General features: G+C 42.1%; 1 protein-coding gene across 2 annotated transcripts in view; it reads right to left on the minus strand.

Annotated features, from left to right (window-relative positions):
- EPS8L2 (EPS8 signaling adaptor L2) overlaps window positions 1-20,460 on the minus strand; it is an 84,830-nt gene that overhangs the window by 12,220 nt on the left and 52,150 nt on the right. For both annotated transcript variants that reach the window (XM_083756793.1, XM_083756794.1), the window contains exons 5-15: window positions 17,398-17,559; window positions 16,445-16,594; window positions 15,872-15,951; window positions 14,204-14,349; window positions 8,424-8,503; window positions 7,752-7,878; window positions 7,114-7,202; window positions 4,481-4,555; window positions 3,376-3,524; window positions 2,595-2,721; window positions 655-764 (exon numbers count right to left, since the gene is read on the minus strand). In XM_083756793.1, the coding sequence (XP_083612919.1) occupies window positions 655-764; window positions 2,595-2,721; window positions 3,376-3,524; window positions 4,481-4,555; window positions 7,114-7,202; window positions 7,752-7,878; window positions 8,424-8,503; window positions 14,204-14,349; window positions 15,872-15,951; window positions 16,445-16,594; window positions 17,398-17,559 (1,295 nt within the window). The remainder of the gene's footprint in view (window positions 1-654; window positions 765-2,594; window positions 2,722-3,375; window positions 3,525-4,480; window positions 4,556-7,113; window positions 7,203-7,751; window positions 7,879-8,423; window positions 8,504-14,203; window positions 14,350-15,871; window positions 15,952-16,444; window positions 16,595-17,397; window positions 17,560-20,460) is intronic.

The raw sequence follows: 20,460 nt of genomic DNA on the forward strand, positions 1-20,460 counted from the left end.
ACGGACTTCCAGAACAGATTCTGTTTGACTTCCAAGGTACGACTGTATACACTTTGCATTAATATCTGAGCTTGCTATGAGAATTCTTCTTGTGTTCTTTGTTCAGTCTTGCTGACTTGGGACAACGTTTGGCATTCCCACCAATAAACCCTCACAAAACCTCATAACTGGTTAAAGGATGAAGTCATCTTTGTGCACCAGAACTTGGAATCAAGACACAGGGAGGCCTAACATACTAGACAGGAAGGGAGGTAGTAATCTTTTCCAGCAGTTCTCAGAAAAGCTAGGAATAAGCAGGAGAATGTGAGCTATGTTTACGTTGTGTGAAGCATGCCAGTAACATAGTGAGTCATTGGAAGGAATAGTTGGGACCAGTAGAATGGAAACCTTAAGGATAATTTCTGCCCTACACAACCAGGTAGTTAGGCCTACACTACAGGGTGATACATGGGTGTCACTGACTCGCATTTCCACAGTAACATATAGCTGAAGAAAAGTGTGAGCTGGCATCATTGTGTTAGCATTTACTCATTCTCTAGATGCAGCTGTCAGTAAAGAGGACAGACCACCTAAATGAAGTTCATTAACCACTGGTGGTTGGTGGACATACATTGGAAACACCTGGTCTATTCTATTCTATATGCTAGAAATTACCTGTTCACATGTTGAGTAACATGTTGAGCAAAAGCATCCACTGCTGGACTTTGATCAGATGTCTGGACAGGCTTTATGTTCCGGCTGGAATATCCATTAGGTGATGACAGCTTATATAAAATGGAATAAATATTATTGCCAAACTGGGATACAGCATGTCAACATTCTCAGCATTCAAAGTCATGAAACTGAAATGTGGCTGTATAACTCATGCCTCTTTCCTGAAGAAGGAGCCAGATCTGGGTAGCTTTCCACTGACTAGAAAGCAGCTGTTTGAGCCTCTCAAAGTGCAAATAAGACAACACTAATAATTTACCTGCCAGGCAGTGCTCACTCTATTTCTTGCATTAGAAGACAGAAGATCAAATGACAGCAAGGTGGGTTTGGTGGTTGGCAGCAGCCACATGTGTTTGAAGGAGACTTTACTTGGGAGTCAATGCAACAGTACAAAGGGTAACAAGTGTTTCACTTCTGGGGCAGGGTTTGGTATCAGCAATGAATGCCTCCTGTTCTTCCAATGAACATCTATTTGATCTTTGAAACCTGTGTTTCTGTGCCTTTCCAGTTAGCTGTGTAATATTACTTTTTTTAACCCACTGTGTTTGCTTCTCACATGAATATAGTGCAGTATTTCATAAACACCACTGGGCAAAGTGTTGCTAGTGACACAATCCAGAACACAAATCTGTATAACATTTTGGATATGCAAATTTAAATGTATAATGACTCAGAGAAATTAAAGCAGAGGATACCTGGCATCTCGCCAGCATTGCACTTCGTAGTGTCCCCAGCTGTCCTACAAGCAAAGTTGTGTTTGGTTTTTTTAAAGGGGTTTAAATGCAAAATTGTGGAAAGCGGCAGGTGATAGGAGGCCTGCAGTAAAATTTCCTAACAGCACCCCTGACATTAGGTGCCACTTCCCTGAAGCTGATGAACTCAAATGTGAAGTTTAAAAGCAATTTAGGAATCTTTCTTATACTAGATCAGCTAATTTGTCTCCTGAGGCTCATTATTGTCTACTCCGACTTGCAGCAACTATCCAGGATCTGAGAAAGAAATCTTTCCAGTTACCTGTTTCCTGATACCATGAGATACCAGGGATTGAACATGGGGTAAGTTCAGCATGCAAAACTACCACTAAGCAATGGCATCCTGATCATCACCATTTCCCACCCAATAAATTTCCTAAGCTAAAATACTGTACACAGCTGGTGGACTTCTGATTCAAATTAATTGCAAGAGGTGATAATCTGGGGGTTCTTCAGTTCCTGGCATATTAATTTGTAGCCTCCACAGGTCTGATTCTCTGCTCAAATATTTGATTTTTATACAGGTGCAATTTGACCACTATTGCTACAATACATTCTATCATTGAAAAGGAGGAAACAAAACTAAAACGATGGCCTCAGTTGAGCCATATGCATGCTTGCTTCTGATAGTGGGCTGCTGCAAAATGACATCCAGCAATCAGGGCTGCAGACATGCAGTGCTAGCCAGATGATTAGTGACAGGGCCTTTCATGAGGTTACAGGAAGAGCACTGGAGGTACAATTAATCCAGCTCTACTCCTTCCCTTCCATTAAGGCTAATAATCTCACTGGTCTGAAGGATTTCTTTCAGCATAACGCAGAACATCCATTTGTGCATTTCCCTTTTGCAGGTAGAGATATGCATATGGAAGGCTGCTTCTGCATATGTGTGTTGCCAGCTAGATTGTGTTGGGTTACTCTGGTATAAACAGCTCTCAGTGTGTCTTTGATCATCTATTCACGCGAGGAACAATAGGAATACCAAAAAGAAGTAGGCATTTCATTGGAATAATGTTTTCCTTTATTAGCCATACACCTGCCCACTTGTATGCTTGCAGAGTATTCAGCCCACTAAATTAGTAAGATGAAAGAAGAGAAATTAGGAGGGGTGGAGTTAAGCCTGAGTCTCACCTCATCTTGCAGGTGGCCAATATCTATTTCCCAAGGGGCTCCACGGAGTATTTCTAGAGGTGGCTCCCATCCGTTGCGGAACTTTGGAATATAGCTTGGGATGTTGGCTTCTCTTGGCCACTCAGCTCTTGGAAACACATTGAGAAGAAGTTTATATGCTGCAAGAACCTTATGGCCCACTGTACTAGTCTAGGCTACAGTTGTCATTATAAAAGTCCAACACGTATTTTAGAAGTCAGCAGACTGATGCTTTTAGGTCACTAATTGACTTAAGTGACCAAATAATGCTGGAGACAGAGTGTCTCCCCCCCCCCCCCCGTAGAGTTGAATATAGATTGAAAGGCAAATTGCTGCCCATGGTGTAGACACCCATCCCACCCTGGGTTTTGGTAAACAGGTTTTACAGGTTTTTCAATGGTTAAAAACTCTTGGGGTGGAAAGAGAATTGTGTAGTGTACACACAAGAGAAGCAAATCAAGCATTGCTACTCACAAAACCAGTTTTCAGTCCCTTAACACCTACTGTTGGACTCCAATCATTGATAGGTTTCTAAAGAGGTGTATATGTGTGTTGTTTGTGTCAGAGAAAAATCTAGTTTCAGAACCCCTTCATAAAATTTTAAGCCGATATTGCAAGTTAAGATATTCTGCCCCATTTTCTAAAGAAATGCACATTACTGACCCAGTTAATGCTACTGTTCATGAGATCTCTCAAGGGGCTCTCTCCTTCACCAGCTTCAGCCAACTTTATATTCTCTTCTGGTTCTCTCCTTGAAACTAACCTTGACCTTGTCCAAGTCTCCCCCAAGGACTCCCACAGCGTCATTTCCTTTGGTGTCAGGTGCCCTTTCAGGAAATCTGTGGCGTCTCTGGAAAGAAGTGGGCTGACAACAGACCTTGCAACTTCAGGACCTCCACAGCTATTGACTATCTGGATAACATATGAGAAATCACATAAGAGGATTTTCAAAGGTGCTTCAAGATGTTTGAAAGAAAACCAGACCCCAACTCTCTACTGAAAGTATTATACTGGGTGGCTAATGGAAAGCCCGAAAAGCAAAATGGATAGTTAAATTCAAGCAGTTCAGTGGGCTCTTTCCAAAATAATATTATTGTGTATTCTCAGGATAGCTCCTGAATTGAATCTTCACTGTACTCCCACATTTTAGCTGCAAGCACACTTGGCAAAGTTAACATGCGAGCAGGTTTTCACTTTAATCTTCATTATATAAACAAGGTGTTGCACATTAGCACTTATAGCACAACATGGGTTATGCCAGACACATCACAGAGCCATTGCAATAGGTTTTATGCAGCTGTTGGGTGATGAATAGGAGGTAATGTACTGTCTACATTCTTTAATGCCAATTCTGCTTGTTGAGTTCTCACAACATGATTACCCCTTTTAGTAGCATTTGTAGCAGAAACTAGACCTCCATCACCCACCAATTTAGCTACCCTGAGCAGGCTGGCATAGGGTTGTGACATTCAGAGCCTGTAAAGATTATTACAAGAGTTCCTGCTCAGCAAAGGATTTCACCAAGTGAAGATTTTTCCCATCCCAGTGCTGTAGCAATGGGAGAAACTGAACTAAGAGCCTCAGTCTTTTGTCATGAGTTTCTGGCCATCTTTTGACTCACTTCAATCCTCCAGTGTAATCCTTTGGAACAAATCAGAGGTCGTTGTCCAATGAAAGTTTATAGTTATAAAAATGTTACATATACCTAAAAACATGTTTAACATTTGTTAATTTATAGGCGGTTTCTGAATGGAACCTCAGTAATAAGATGTACCCTTAAATGGGTTATTACTCTCTATGCCAGGCGATTATTATGGTAGCAATGAATAAGGAAGAATGTTGAGATTATATAGTAAAGACAATTATACCAATTCCAATGGTCCAAACAGGAAATGCACTAATTCTGAAGCACTTGGATTCTGGATATGTTTTCTCAGTTTGGCCTAAAAAGGGGAAAAAATGAAATCAGGTTTAAACTAAATTTGATTTGCTGATTCTAAGGGTGCTTCCACACTATTGCTATTTTCAAGTAGGATTCAACCACACATTGGAAAATTCAGTTTGTGCAATTATAGTTTATTGGGAGGTCTTGTGCGACAAGCTCACTGCTCCAAGATATCAGACTTTTTGCAATAAGGAAAGTGACAGGAAAATGCACTGGAGAGTGTGAGAGAACACATCATTTGGTGCAATGTCATCAAAACTATCCACAAATGAAAAGGGAGGCTCATTAAATAGCCAATGTTGTCTAATCTGCCTGCAAACAAATCAGGATGTATGCTTAATAAACAAGTTGTCTGAAAGGCCCTAAGGTACAGAGATATCACTGTTTTCTTAAATTTTCATAGTCAGAAATGAAATCAGAAAAGCAGAAATATTTAGCTGTAATTCCAAACCTTGAAGTAAGGTTTAGCTGGCATGGGAGTCAAGCTTTATCATAACTGGAGAGTTTATATGTTAGCCCTCTGCTATTTATTTAGGTGTTAAGCTATATTTTATGGCAGAAAAACACTCTCAGGTTAAATTCACAGAAATAACATAAAAATAATTCACACACACACACACACACACACACACACACACACACTAATAAAACTAAAACAGCTGCATCAATCCATTCCTACCTAGACAATGAATCCACAGAAAACAAAAGGGTATCATTTATTAACTCTTGCCTAACAACCGCCCATCTTCTCCAGGCTGTGTTGGTCACTGGCTTAGATGGCTATTTTTTTTAATTAAAAAAAGACTACACAAATTCATGAAGGAGGAAGATAGACTTATCAACAGCTCTTAGACATGATCAGGCATAGGTAAACTCAGGCCTCCAGATATTTTGGGATTACAACTCCCATCATCCCTGACCACTGGTCCTGTTAGCTAGGTATGATGGGACTTGAAGTACCTAAACATCTGGAGGGCTGAGTTTGCCTATGCCTGGCCATGATAGTTAAATGGAACCTTCATTTCGAGAGGAAAGATATCTTTGAGTGACAGATGCTGCAAATGATCAACAGAGGTGACTATCACCTCATGGCCCCAATCTGTGAGCTTCCAGAGCCATCTGTATAGTTGCTGTTGGAAAAAGCATTGGAATAATAGCCCCCGATCCAATCTGGCAGGGCATGTTCTTATGTTCTATCATCTGGAAAAAAGGGGACACCTCCTGAGCATTCCAAGCCCAGTAAGTTATCCGGCATATTGAACAGGCAGTGCTACATTGAGGTTTAAAAGCAGAAATGGGAAACCTCTGCTTTCCAAATGCTGCTGGACCACAATGCTCATTACCCCGACCATTGGCCATGCTGAATGGGGCTGATGGAAGTTGCAGTCCAATAACACCTGGAAGGTCACAGGTTTGCCCCTGTCACTGCAACCCTGGCCTAAGGCATTCCTGATATTATTAATATTACACTAGCAACCAACACACATGGTACTGTATAGAGTAACACCAGAGAAAATCCAGGTCCTTGAACCAAGAGTCTTCCAATATAAATATTAGTTTGGATTTCAAAGTTTAACTTGTACAGAGCTTGTTTCAGTGATGGAGTGTGGTCTTAATGTTACCACACAAATTGCAGGTCACTGGTGCACCCAAAACCTCAAATATTTGTATTTAAAATGGGCTGCGTTGGAAAGGGAAACAATGAAAGGGATTTAGGAGGATGTCAAATGCAGCCAGCAGCAGTTCAGATGAATGCCCCTTTTATTTACATTGCTGGGAATTTGCTGTAGTGGCAAACAACGCCTCTCTTTGTTGAAGTGGAAACAGTGGCTCCTCAATACATGACAGTATTCTGCTTTACTGATATCTTGCCCGTTAACTATTTCTACTGTGACTGATATAGGGGCAACTGAGCATGTGAAAATATATGGGCGGTTCGGAAACTGTTCATGGTTAGGGTTGCCACATTTCAAAAAAGTAAAATTGAGCTTTTCTAAGGAAGACTCCAAAATTGTTGAGCTGCTCCCCACCCCACCCCCCGGAAGCCATTTTTACACCCGAAAACCAGGGCATGTCAGGAATTTTCCTGATGTATGGCAAGCCTATTCATGGCACTGGTGCTTCTTCCACCGAGCTGCATGGGGATTAGCAGAAGATATTTATTACGTATATGACACACAGATTATGGCTTCTTAAGGGCTTGCACAGACAATCAAGCAATGCGTGCCCCAACAGCATTCTCCTCCATAGTGTGATACTTGCAGAAGTTAATAGTGGGCCAGGCCACGTGTTGTTCAGATTTGTTATGGCCTTTGGCTAAAGAGTAACAGAAGAGTGGCTTTGGTGCAGCAGGAAAGTTGTATTGCCTTCTGCTTTCTCACCTTTCTTTTTCTCAAGCAGAGCTAAGTACACAGCCTTGATATTGTCCTGATATGGAGCAACCGTGTTCTTTGTATGTAAAAGCATAACCCTTCCTTGGTATAAGATGATGACATGAAGTATAACCATTGCCTGCCTAGTGTAGAGACAAATTATATTGTGCCTTTTGGTTCTTACCAGGAGATTTAGTGCCAACTTTGTTTTCTGGAAGCAGTCAACAAACTCAGCCTCATTTGGGGGCTTTGCCCTCAGGGTCAGAACTCCCTCTTTAAAGCAAAACAACAACAACAGTGAATACAAAGAAACAAAGGAGAGGACGTTAAAACCATGTGGTTTTTAGAAAAGATAACATTAGCAAGGAGTTGCTGGGAGACTCCTATGCCTTTCACAGAACTGCAGTTCCCAGAGCAATTTAACAGTTAACCCCTCTTCTCAGGAAATTCTGGGAATTGTAGTTCTGTGAAAGGAATGGGAGTCTACCAGCAGCTCTCAGCACTCTTAATAGTGGGGTAGGAGAGCTGAAAATAATGCCAATATATTTCACATTTGGCAACCAATGCACCACTTAATTTCAGATAGAACATGGGTGGATTAGGCTAAAAAAGCCCGGGACACAAATTTTCACAGCCCAGTAAGTGGCTATGGTGGCTCATTTACCAAAAGTAATGCATTTAGCATTAACTCTGGAAGTGTATACCTGATTCTTTTTTAATATATATGTGTGTGTGCGTGTATCCTTGATTCTGACCAAACTAAGCCTCCTAGACCAAGGTTTCCCACCCCTGCCCTGAAGCTGGCAGTCTGGCCCTTTATACCTGCTGGACCTTTCTTCTTGTTCTTCTTTCCCTTCTTCCTTTGGTTCAGCTGTTTGAATGCTTCTGCAGCTTTCTGAAGCTTGGCAACAAACAGCTCAATATCATCTAGAGTGCAGTTTAGGATTTGCTGCAAAGAGAGAAATGAAAAACAATAAAAATGGAAAGAGAGCCAGAGCCTGGGGAATGCCTCTCTCCTTGTCCCTTCTGTCCCTCACCACTGAAGACCAAACCAGACGAGATGCTATTTCTGTGAATGCAGATAATGTGCACAGAGAGTGTGTGTGCATGTGTATAAAGAGCACCTGTGGGGGTGGCCTGAGCAGCCTCAGGACTAATGTTGTTGGGGGAGTTTAATTCTCTCATTTCATACCATTGGCACACTGGAATATTCCCTTGAAATGAAAATCTCAGGTTCAAATAAGCAATTTTTTGTTTGGACCCTGACAACAAGAGAGAACATCAAGCTTTTCCTTCCCTCCCTCATGGTCCTTAGCAGCTGTGGAGCCAGAGCAGCCTATTTACATTACAAAACTGAACTTGACTTGTGTTCACAGAATTAACATTGTATTTGGTTTCGTCCTTAGAAAATGCATCTCCACCCTGTTCATCCCCTTTTCTCATCCTCCCACATAAGTTTTTTGTGGTTGTTTTTTTTTTAAAGTCACAGCTAACCGTTTCTTTTTCAATCTTCTGTGCTAAAATTGCCCGGGACTCTTCATAGTCCTGAGAACTGGAGCTTCGTCGATCATATTCTGTCAAACACAAAAAAAAAATAGTTATCAAAAAGGAGAGGTCAAAAGTGGAGAGAAATTCAAAACACCTGCTTTCTAAAATTGACTTCTACCAAGATAATCTGCAAAGCATCATTTTATATGAATAATCATTAATATTATTGGTAACATATGGTAGATTATAACTGTTTATAAAGGGAAGCAGAGGGAATTATTGTGGAGAGAAAATTGCTAATTAAATATGTCAGGAGGATAAGGCACAATATGCCAGTATTGTAAACCTTGCTGATTTATTTTGTTGACTTGGACACAAAAGAGCAACCATACGTTAAGAGTCAAACAATTCATTTAGTGGGATCTGGCAAAACTCCATCTATTCTATCGATACAGGACTCAGTTTTGCAAAATGAGGTGCAAAGGCCTCACTGCCAAGAACCTGTCTGTTAAAAGCTGCAGTGAGATTGTTCTTGTGCACAGTTCCCGCAAGCAGCTCATTTATATCTTTTTTCAGCCACATGAGAACATAAAAATAAGAGCCCTCTTGGATCAGACCAAAGACTCATCTAGTCTAATATTCTGTTGCCACTGTGGCCAACCAAATGCCCATGGGAAGCTTATGAGCCTAAACTGAGTGCAACAGGACTCTCCCAACCCATGATTCCAGAGGCATGCTATCTCCAACACTGGAAGCTGTACAGAGACACCATGGCTAGCAGCCTTTGATAGCCGCATTCTCCATTAAACCTTTATCCTTAGGGGGATTGCTGCAATCTCGTAATCGTTTTGGTTATCCCTTTTCTGAAACTTTTCTAGGTCTGGTCTACAATATCTTGCTTACACCCCAGAATTCTGGGGAATGATGCACACACCATTCTAAGTAGGGTTTTGTAAAAAGACATTATGATACAGTATTGGCAATTCTTTTCTCCCCTATTGATCCCCAAAAGGGAGCACACCTTTTCACAGCAGCCACACACTGGGCTGACATTTTCATTGGAATACCCACCAAAACCTCAATATCCCTTCTCTGGCCAGCCCCAGTAAGCTCAGACCCCAGGAGTGTATATTTGCCCCAATGTGAATCACTTTATGCCTCCTTACCACATTGAAACACATTTTCCATTTTAATGCCCATTCACATAGTTTGGAAAGACCCTTTCAGAGCTTTTTTGCTATCTATTCCTTTTTCTTTTAAACATCCTACAGTAAATAACTTGGTGCCAACAGCAAACCTGACCACTTCAATTCACACCTCTAACTGCAGATAATTTATGAACAAGTTAAGACGCACAGATCTTGGTACAGATTCTTAGAGACATCCCTCCTTTCTGAGAACTATGTATTTGTTCCTACTCTCAATTCTTTAACCAGTTACAAGTCCATGAGAGGATCTCTCCTCTTATCCCATCAATGTGAAGTCACTCAGAAGGAGTCTTTCTGAAAGCTCAGCTAAACAATGTCTATCAGAGCACTCCTGTTCACATACTTGCTGACGCCTTTGCCACAAAGCGGAATCTGGTTGCTTTGAAAACAGCATTCTTGAACAAGAAGAGTCAGTGTGCCAGGGACAGATGGTGCATACAGTGCACCTGATCCAGTCCAGAATCCTGGTGCTTACACTCGCAGAGTTCATCCTGCCCACTCCATATGTCCTTCAAATTAATAACTTAAAAAATGGGGTGGAAACTCAGCTATTTTCCATAGGCAAGGTTAGGGATTAACTTGGGAGGAAATGCTCTTCTCATGCTGAAGCGAATTTGTGTCAGCATGCAAAATTCACATTCTGCCATAAGTAAGGAGCTCTGGCAGGAAAAAAATTAAAAGCAGAGGCCATGAGCAGCATGGGATTGTAAGCAATGGTTCAATTACATCGCCAGTATATTTGAGGCCAAGGCTGCCAACTTTTGTTAGGGCACCTGCTCTTGTGAATTAAGTGGGAGTCTAATGTACAGATATTAAGCAAAATTTTAAAAAGAAACAACCCATTAGCTGCCAAATCCGAAATTAAAAATGGAAAGCGTAATGCTGGAGGTCAACAAAAGAGGTTCAAAGACTCTCTCAGGGCAAATCTAAAAAAAAGTAGTATAAACACCAACAATTGGGAAACACTTGCCTGCGAGCGCTCCAGTTGGAGAACGGCCTTTACCAAAGGTGTCATGGGCTTTGAAGACACTTGAACTCAGGACACAAGGGAGAAACGTGCTAAGAGGAAGGCACGCTTGGCAAATCCACACAGTGATCAACTCCCACCCAGAAACCAATGTTCCTACTGTGGAAGGACATGTGGATCCAGAATTGGCCTCCACAGTCACTTATGGACTCATTGTTAAAACCATGTTTATGGAAGACTATCTTACTTGACTACGAATGATTGCCAAAGAGAAGAAAGAGAGCGTGCCAGGCTGCTTTTATGGGCACAAAAGCAGGGCCAGGTTTTAAAATGTGACATGTCCCAACCCTTTCCAAGTCCCGTTGACCTCCCATGACTTCCTAGACTTAACTGCAAAGCATTTAGGCCCCTTCTGCACTATGTATTTAAATCAATATTATACCATTTTAAAGAGTCATAGCTTCCCCCCAAAGAATCCTGGGAACTGTACTTTGTTAGTGGTACTGAGAGTTGCTAGGAGACCCAAATTCCGTGCCCTGAGCTACAATTCCCAGAGTGCCATGGGAAAAGGGATTGATTATCAAAACACTCCAGGAATTATAGCTCTATCAAGGTTTCCTAACAACCTGAAGCAGTAGCTGAGATTCTTTGGAGGAAGCCATGGCTGCTAAAATGGTCTCCTAGTGCTTTAAATGCAATAGGGAACAATAGCCATGGGCACATGGGAGGCTACACGTACCGCCCATCACTCACATCCTTCTAGTAGCACAGAAAGGATCAAAATGATGAGGGATGGGCAGGTTTAAGACAAATTAGGACAAAAATAAATACAGAACTGTCTAATGGCCTCAGGCTGCAAGGATTTGTAGCTGACTGCTGTCTTATACAGACGTAAATAGAACTCAAGAGGAACTCTGTAGGAACTTGTACAATCCTCTGCAGAATCCAATTTGTTTTTCAAAGTGGTTGGTGGAATGTGCGTAAGCACCCCATGCTATAAACAAAGAGACAAATGTAAAAGTAACCTGCAGAAATTCAACAGGCAGTGTATGCAATGTTTCTGGTAGACACTCCTCCACCCACCCACTTTGTATTTGTAAGATTGAGAAGGAAACGAATTCTTTAAGGGTTTAGATAATTTTTCAGTGGCAAGAAGCAAGGATTCGGGCAAAAGAGCCAGAATACAGAAAATGGGAGTGACTGACATTGAGCCACTGCCCATCTGCCTACATGTCATGTCATCTCCAAGTCAGGGAATTAAGTGACTCGTTCAGGCAGGTATTAAGTATGCTTTAGTGAGGAAGCTGCTGCATCAAGCCCTCACTTTTCATTCAGAGGATTACTGTACTCCACTGTACATGTCCAACTCCATCTTTTCAGAGTGCAGAAAGCAAAAATCGCTTTAGTATCAGTAAGTATGATATGAAAACATCGACAAAATGTGCTGTGAAAACTGATATTTGGGGGGGTCAGGACTAACTAGGAAACATCATCAATCTTACAATGTATTTTTAGTTTTCTCAAAAAGACGACGAGCATCAATTCTCATTTTGGGGGTGCCAGTATGAGGAGCGGTTGTTTATTTTTTTAAAAAAACTCTCCGCAACTTCTGCTGCTCTCTTTTTCTCTTCTGAGTGGACAGCCAATAAACTACACTCATATCTCAAGTCATTCTGGAACACATAGGTACACATCACCAGGGAAACTAGCTGATTCCACAGGCTGATAGGTTTCTGTACCCATCTGATTGATATTTGTTACTTATATGAACATCATCAAAACACCCATCTCCCATTACAGTTCTACATTATTTCCATTATGCAAAACTAGATTTTAAAATAGCACAATATTCCTCTGGATCAGAGACCAGCAGATTTAACCATTTAAATTATTTCTAGGGAAAAGATGTTTTTGGTCCAATATACAGTACGTTCAAGGCAGCTTGAGACTTTCAGTCTGAACAAGTTTTCAAAGGTGAATTAATGCAGTACACAATAAATACAGCACACATGCCTTCACTTCAGTGAGTGGCTTAATTCTTTTAACTTCAGTCTGACTAGCTACATGTCAACAGGTAATGCTTTCCCTCTGGCTATAGCTCTTCATGATGGGTTAAAGCATGGGTAGGCAAACTAAGGCCTGGGGGCCGGATCCAGCCCAATCACCTTCTAAATCCAGCCCGTGGATGGTCCGGGAATCAGCATGTTTTTACCCGAGTAGAATGTGCCCTTTTGTTTAAAATGCACCTCAGGGTTATTTGTGGGGCACGGAAATTAGTTCATTTTTTCTTTCTTTTCAAAATACAGTCCAGCCCCCCCACAAGGTCTGTCTGAGGGATAGTGGACCGGCCCCCTGCTGAAAAAGTTTGTTGACCCCTGGGTTAAAGTGTGTTTTGCTTTGCTGCCTGTCATGCAGCTATTAAAACACATAGTGTCTTTGTTCACAAAAGAATGGTGCCACCTCTGCTCTGGTCCTTCTGCTATTCTGTAGTAGAAATTCTCCAGACTTTCCTAACAATCTCATGTTGAGAAAAGCTGTATGCCATCAAATTGTGCTTAAGTCTGTATGAAAACAGCAGGCTGGTAGAAGCATATTGTTTCCTCTTGCAGTGTCCTTGATGGAGCATACCTGAAGGAGCACCTCAACCCCCATTGTTCAGCCCAGACACTGAAGTCTAGCTCCGAGGGCCTTCTGGCAGTTCCCTCACTGTGAGAAGTGAGGTTACAGGGAACCAGGCAGAGGGCCTTTTCGGTAGTGGCACCCACCCTGTAGAATGCCCTCCCATCAGATGTCAAGGAAATAAAAAACTATCTGATTTTTAGAAGACACCTGAAGGCAACCCTGTATTGGGAAATTTTTAATGTCTAATGTTTTCCCATTTTTTATGTGCTGTAAGCAACCCAGAATCATCTGCTCTCCCTTCCTACCCACTGGAGCAAGCAGGACCCTCATGTTGCAGTACAGGAGTGGGGCAGGCGGGGAGAGGAGGCTGGGCAGTGGGAATAAGATGAGAGAAGTCATGGCTGCATCCTTTATCATTGCTGTGGGGTGATAGGCAGAAATGATGGTTCTCTAGGTTGAGACCTGACAATGCTATCACATAGTGTCGCCTTCCCCACTGGTAGCCTTCAGATGTTTTGGACTACAACTCCCATCAGCCCCAGCACTGGCTGGGGATAGAAGTTGTAGTAAAAAACATCTGGGGGCCAACAGAAAAAGGCTGGCATTGAAAAATCAGTACAATTAACTTTTGTCGGAAATGCATGCATCCTTGGTGGGATGGATTCAGTCTCATTTATAATATACTCTGGATGCATACAGCACCTAGTACAATGAATAAGCATTATTCAAGCTATTAAAAATGCTTTTCAGTTTAAGGATCCTTTGCTTTAATTACTACAGCGAAATAAATACTTGGCATTGGGCTATTTTACCTGAGTGGTTAAAATGGAGAAATCAATGAAGATGAATAGAGATTTTCCTGTTCTACTGGGAAACAGCACATGCCTAATCATGTTAGGGCAACATAAGACTTTCTGGGTGAGTCACAACCCAAAGCAGATGCTTGCATTAGTCATCAATCTGAACTAGTCACCAACTGCCTTCTATACCTGGCTCATGATGCTGTGAAGGAGGAGCCACTCGATTCTGGTTGTTCTTTGGTGAGCCTCTTGCTTCATACTGGAAAGGAATTGGAGCTGGCCCTTGAGGTGGTGGGAGGATGGATTGTCTCTGTTTAATCTTCTCTTGGTTTACCCTGAAAAGGAAGCAATGGATCACTCCTTTTACCAGAACACCCTGTCTATGACTACAGTTACAAGGTTTTGGGTAGTCATTTATGATATCCCGGCTGCCCTTACTGGTGTGGGCTAAACAGTTGGCAACAACCAATAATACTTTTATGCACTCCCTCCTAACCTGTGAAAAGTTGCAAGGGAGGAGCTACCAGGTTTAATTTCCTTAGGTAAATGTAACGCAGGGTCTTTGCTTTATTTACAACTACACCAGCAGAGGATAAGTGGAAGCAAACTAACTAGGCAGATCCCTGAATATCAACTCTGGCTGCATCAAAGGGACAGGGGACCCTTCCTCAACAATGTGAAAGGGGGCAGAAAGGGATTCTGGGTGGAAGAGAGTGTGTGAACTTCCTAACTTAAAATCCAAGGATGATTTTGGGTGACTCTCCCCTTCCTGCATAAGTTCCCCACTTCCCACATCACTAAGGAATCCCCCACCCATGATATTCAGCAAGGCTTTTCGGGCGAAGGGATGCAGATGGCTGAAGTGGGAAAGGTGGATGGGGTACTTTCCTTCTGTCAACCTCCTTAAAGTAACATCTTAGGAACCAAACTGGGAGACTCCCAACTATCGAGAAATTGTTTCCTAATCCACCTTAAAAGGGAATGGCAGGCCAGCAGCCATGACAATATTGTACAGTACATGGTCTAGTTTTTATATTGGTTTAATGTTGTGGTTTGCCACTTCTGTGGGGGTTGTATCCCACACTGCCTGGGTAATGTTTAAACAAGGAGACCACACAGAAGGGATGGGTACATTATGTACTTCCCTGGGCAACTGCCATTGGCTCACAGCAAGATGTAGTGCTGGCATGGGGATTAAGCATGATACCTGTGCTACCCACATCATCTCCCTGCTTAAACATGAGTAAAGCAGAGAGTGAACTTAACCATGCCAAGATGAGATTTATGCAATTCATTCATTCACTAAAGTCCCAACAATTCCCATTTCCATGTAGTAAAAGAAAGAGAGAAATAAACAATGAAGTCTAGTTCAAAGACAACAGGGGAATTGCTTCAGTATATGATAGGATTGAATGTGGGCACATCCTAGTATCGTCAGGATATTGTATCTGTAAATGGAACCCATCAAGATGACTCATGTTCCTTAGAAGTTAGGGTATCAAAAATAATCCCTTGGACAAACAAGAGTTTGTGCTGCCAGATGAAGTTTGCAGTGCACCAGACATATGCTGTAAGCCACCCAGAATGGCTGGAGAATAAATATTATTATTATTATTATTATTACTTGTTTCTCTGCCCTTGTTACTCAAAATTTCACAAGGCTGTGCCTAATTTTACTGTCCTTTAATCCTAATGTGTTCACCTCCAAGGGACACACCTAGTACTTCAATAACTTAAAAGGAGCAGGAAATTAAATTAAGGGTGGATCATGAGCTTTGTGACTTCTGCAGAGTAGGGCAAGTGAAGCTTCTTCCCAGTTTACTTGCTGGAGCCTGCCTGTCCACAGAACCCACTTACTTGAGAGTTTGCGGCCGTATCTTCTTTCCAAACTTATGGTCAGCAAGTGCACTTTCTATGTCCTCATGTACCATCTCTGCCTAAAATACAAGATCAGGTTGGTCTCAAAAGAAGAAATGGCTCATGGCAGAAATTTAAGAATGCATGTAAGAATGCAAATGGAACAAGTTCTTATAAACAAATGCTGCATTAAAAAATGTTTCATTGTACTATGCTGTGTGTGTGTTAGCTTCGCAACTACAAATACACTAGAAATCACAGTTCCATATGTGATTGCAAAGATTTTGTGAGATTCGCTCCCACGAAAGCTTTGCCCTGCAGTCCTTGCCTGCCATCAAGAGTTTTCTGTATGCACGTCCCTTCCCTTGCACATTAAGCACTGCGGATAGAAGAAATGCTTTTCTCTGCTAATATTGACAACAGGAGATCGATCCTTGCTTGCGTGTGGCTGCAGAGCTGGAACACGGTCACAGTGGAGTCATGCTTGCACACCAACATTTTCTCATCTAGCACCAAGCTGCTAAAATATACCATGTTGTTTTTTCCTCCCCTTCTCTCCCCACCCTTGTTTACCTCCACCTCATCGCAATTAAAGAAATGAATGTCAGGCTTGTGCTGCTCTGAGTCTTGACACACTAGCAGGAGTATGGATGAGTACCGCATCTGATTCAGCACAGTTTGGCAGAGCTGGACTGTTGGCAGAAGGAAGTCCTCTAGTTCTTCCTGAAAGGCAAATCAGAGAGAGAGAGAGAGAGAGAGAGAGAGAGACAGACAGACAGACAGACAGACAGACAGACAGACAGACACATTTAGTTACAAGCTGCATTTATTCATTGTAATAACCATTCCTGGAAAAAAGGCAATGAAGACGATGGCATCTGATTCACTCAGTGTACTTTAAATCCATTAGTAGCTACAGCTGCATGAAGGCAGTTGGACAAAATTGTTGCTGGCACATGTGAAGTTTCTGGGCGTTTCTTAGCTGGTAGGAAAGAGAGGCAAAGTTTTTGTAAGGAGGCCAACAAAACTTCATTGTATTGCCTCCTCCCTTTGCTATCAATCTTGAGCATCATGTCAAAATACAATGTCTTAAAGACTTGTCACTTCTATGTTTGCAAAGACAACTTGTGTGCATGAGTAACATACTCTACCAAATCCCAGCCAGAAATAGGATCTGGAACACTACAGAAGCTGTTCCCACAGGTGTAGCCATGTTCATTTGCGGCAGCAAAATTAGCAGACGGTGTACACACATTTAAAGTACATGACTTCCCCCAAAGAATCCTAAGAACTGCAGTTTCTGAAGGGTGCTGTGACTTGCAGCTGTGTAAAGGGCAAACTACAGATCCCTAGATTTTTTTTTTGGGGGGTGCTTTAAATGTACGGTGTGTATGCAGCCAGAGAGTCTTGCGGGAGATCCCCCAGTTTACATGATTGGCAAAAGCCAAGCCATGGACCCCCTTCTTTTCAAAATTTTGATATCTCTATGGGAGCTTTTGTTATATGAATGGTGAATTACTGCTTACCTGAGTTTCGCAGTCCAGCAGTCGGATGGATTTGTCATTCACTTGCAACAGCATCTCTTGGGCCCAGATCTTCTCTTTGGAAGCCAGCTGTTTGAGTTTCCTGATGGCATCGTCCACTGTTACAATGGCCTCACTCTTATCCATGATGAAGGTGGCTAAATGCTGTAAAGGGGAAAAACAATGGTGGGCGGGGTGAAAGGAAAGTATCCCAATTAAGCAGGAGGTCACAAGCCATTTTAATCCATGTGAGCTGAAAATTCATGCAGTCACTATGTTGCAGTCTCACCTGCTTGCATAACAAATGCAGCTAATAGCAACATGGATTTTTACTCATTCCACATACAACTGCACAGTAGTGCCTGGTCAACCCCCAGTTCTGTAGTGTGGTTACGAACAGAAATGTTTCCTACAGGTCTACCTTCCTTTGATTGCTTTGATTGACAGCAGTGAACAAAACAATTTCTAATGATGATGATGATTCCAGTACATATATAAACATCACATTACAAGGCATCAAAACTGGACTTGCCACAGAGTACACTTGGCCTGCAGACCAATGCTGGCTCCCTCCTCGTGTACCTGCTTGTAAGCACATACTTGTAAACATGTGCTGATTGCATTGGCATGTCCCATTTTTAGGTGTACACTTGAAACAGCATTAGGCACACAACTAAACAATGTAATGTTGTGCGTTGACCTATTCTTAGTTCCATCTCTCCACACTGCATAGTTGTGTGTTTGTGCCAGTGCTAGGAATGTAGCTTTCTCCAGGCGGTAGAAAGCCAGCCAGGCATGATTGTACTTGCAGTCATTTCCAGCTCAGCTCTAAACCTGTTGTCCTGGTTAAGAAAGCATTCAGCTTTTATAGCATGACATGATCTCTAAACCTCAGGATCTGCATGCACAGGCTGCTTTTGTATGGTTTGTATTGATAACAATGCCATGAGCAAGCAACACTGCAATGCCACTGGGCAGTGCAAGGATACATACATAAAACACTGTGTTTTCCTAATCTCTCTTTGCTTGCCATTGTTGCCACTTAGAACAGCTGTTCTTCCTGGTCTCAGTAAAAATCGCATAATACTTCCCTCTGTGGTTTTATCAGCCAGCAGAGGGAAGCATGAAGCAAGTGCAAGAGAGCACATTCGCCTTTCTCACATTATACTTAATCCATGCCATCAGTATCCACCGCAAAGCAAACAGCTTGCCAGATTAGCAGTGTTCAAATTTTGGCAAACTCTTCTCCAAGAACTCAGTTTCACATCTTCCTCCCCTCCACCCCATTCTGACAATGGAAGCTGACATCCTGAACTGCTTTCTTTCCTCAGTCCTGAAACACACACCATTTTGAAAACCCAAAAGACTGGGTCCCCTTCCCAAAGAGGCATTGCAATAGAATAGGGCACATCAGGATGTCTTACTGCAGGCTGGTGCATTAAAATGATGTAACATATAGTTGACCTTTGAACTGTTAGAGTAAGATTGGCACTCTTAGGGTTGCTGCGGTTGGCGGTGGTCTGTGCACAACTGCTATGCTCATATGGAGCTGTCATTTCCACCTACCAGCAGCTTCATGAGGGCCAATAGAGCAAAATAATGATCACTGTTATTTTAGAGTTGTATCCAACATGTGCAGAAAGCAAGCTTGCACAGATCTTTCCCCAAAGCCTCTCCAAAAGGTAAGATGAATGTACCAAGCATTGTGGGCTGTGTCATATAGGGTGGTGGTACAGAATCATCCTGAGCTGAGTGGAGAGATTTTGTGTTCCACTGCAACCAGATTCCTCCATCTAGTTTATGGTGATGCCACATAAGACACAGCCCACAATGTTTGGCATGTCCCCCTGACTCCCTAGAGAGGTTTTCTGAGGGTGCATAATGCAGGCTTCCTCCTGGTCATGCAAGGATGTAACCCTTTATGCTTACTGACAAAGTCAAAAATCTAACAACAAACTTGCACAGAAAGGAAGATTTAAAAACATGCTGTTTGGTAAATATCTGTCTCTATAGATAGATACAGGTGCATATCTATGTGTGTGAACAAACTGCCAATTTGACAGCTATCACACTTGCTTTGACTAAAGTTCAAGGGGAAAGAACTGCTTACAGCTGAGCAACCATAATTAACAGAGATCAAAATGCATTCTAGTTGCAGGAGAGAGTAAAGTCTACTTTCCAGTGGAAGTGACTGCAATGATTTTATTGCTTATTTGCAAAAAATATGCCCAGTGTTTGATTTCTTTAAAAGGAAGGAAATACAGCTCCAGTCTTCCTAGGTGCTACACCATCTGCTCCCTTTTCTTAAATGTGTGGGAACAGATTATTATTTGCCGGTTTTAGACAGAGTAGTATTTAAACATGCAATCTAAACAAGTGGAGCGTTTGTGCTTTCATCCATGTAGAATGAATGTGTAAAGAGGAAAGGGACAGCAGCTGGCAGTCCCATCACCTCTCATTCACATGTTCACACAAACCTGTGAACACAGTCTACACATGCCTTTCCCAACCTGATGCCCTGATGGTGGTCAGGACTGATGGGGCTTGTAGTGTAGTCCAAAGCATATGGAGGGAATATGGTTGGGGAAGGTTAGTCTATGCCATATTTGTTAAATTAACCCACAGCATTTTCAGTTACAAGGGTCTCAGGGTCAAACTAGTGATGTTAAATGCATCTTTAAAATAGCATCAACTGGCTGCCTGGGTCTAATTGTTATCCACCAATGGCTCCAGTGGGGAATTTCCTGCAAAGCAAATAGGAGCGTCAGTAGAGGAATTTTCTTTAGAATCGCAGCAGAAGAGGAAAAGTTGTTGCGTTTTTTTGGGAAAACTTGTTGAACTTTGTTGTTGTTTATTTTTTGAGTTATTCAAAAGAAAATCACCAAAAATGAAACTGCTGACATGGGTTGCCTTCCATCCAGATCTTCCCGGACATTCTAACGATTTCCGCCCAGATGCTGCTTCCGACTGCAGTATTCCGGATATGTCCAGGAAGTTCTGGAAGTATGGCAAGCCTAGTTTTGATCCATAAATACATACAACTAATGCAATTTGCATTTTAAAAAA

Source organism: Podarcis gaigeae (genome assembly GCF_964106915.1).
Source record: "Podarcis gaigeae genome assembly, chromosome: 1".
NCBI lineage: Eukaryota > Metazoa > Chordata > Lepidosauria > Squamata > Lacertidae > Podarcis > Podarcis gaigeae.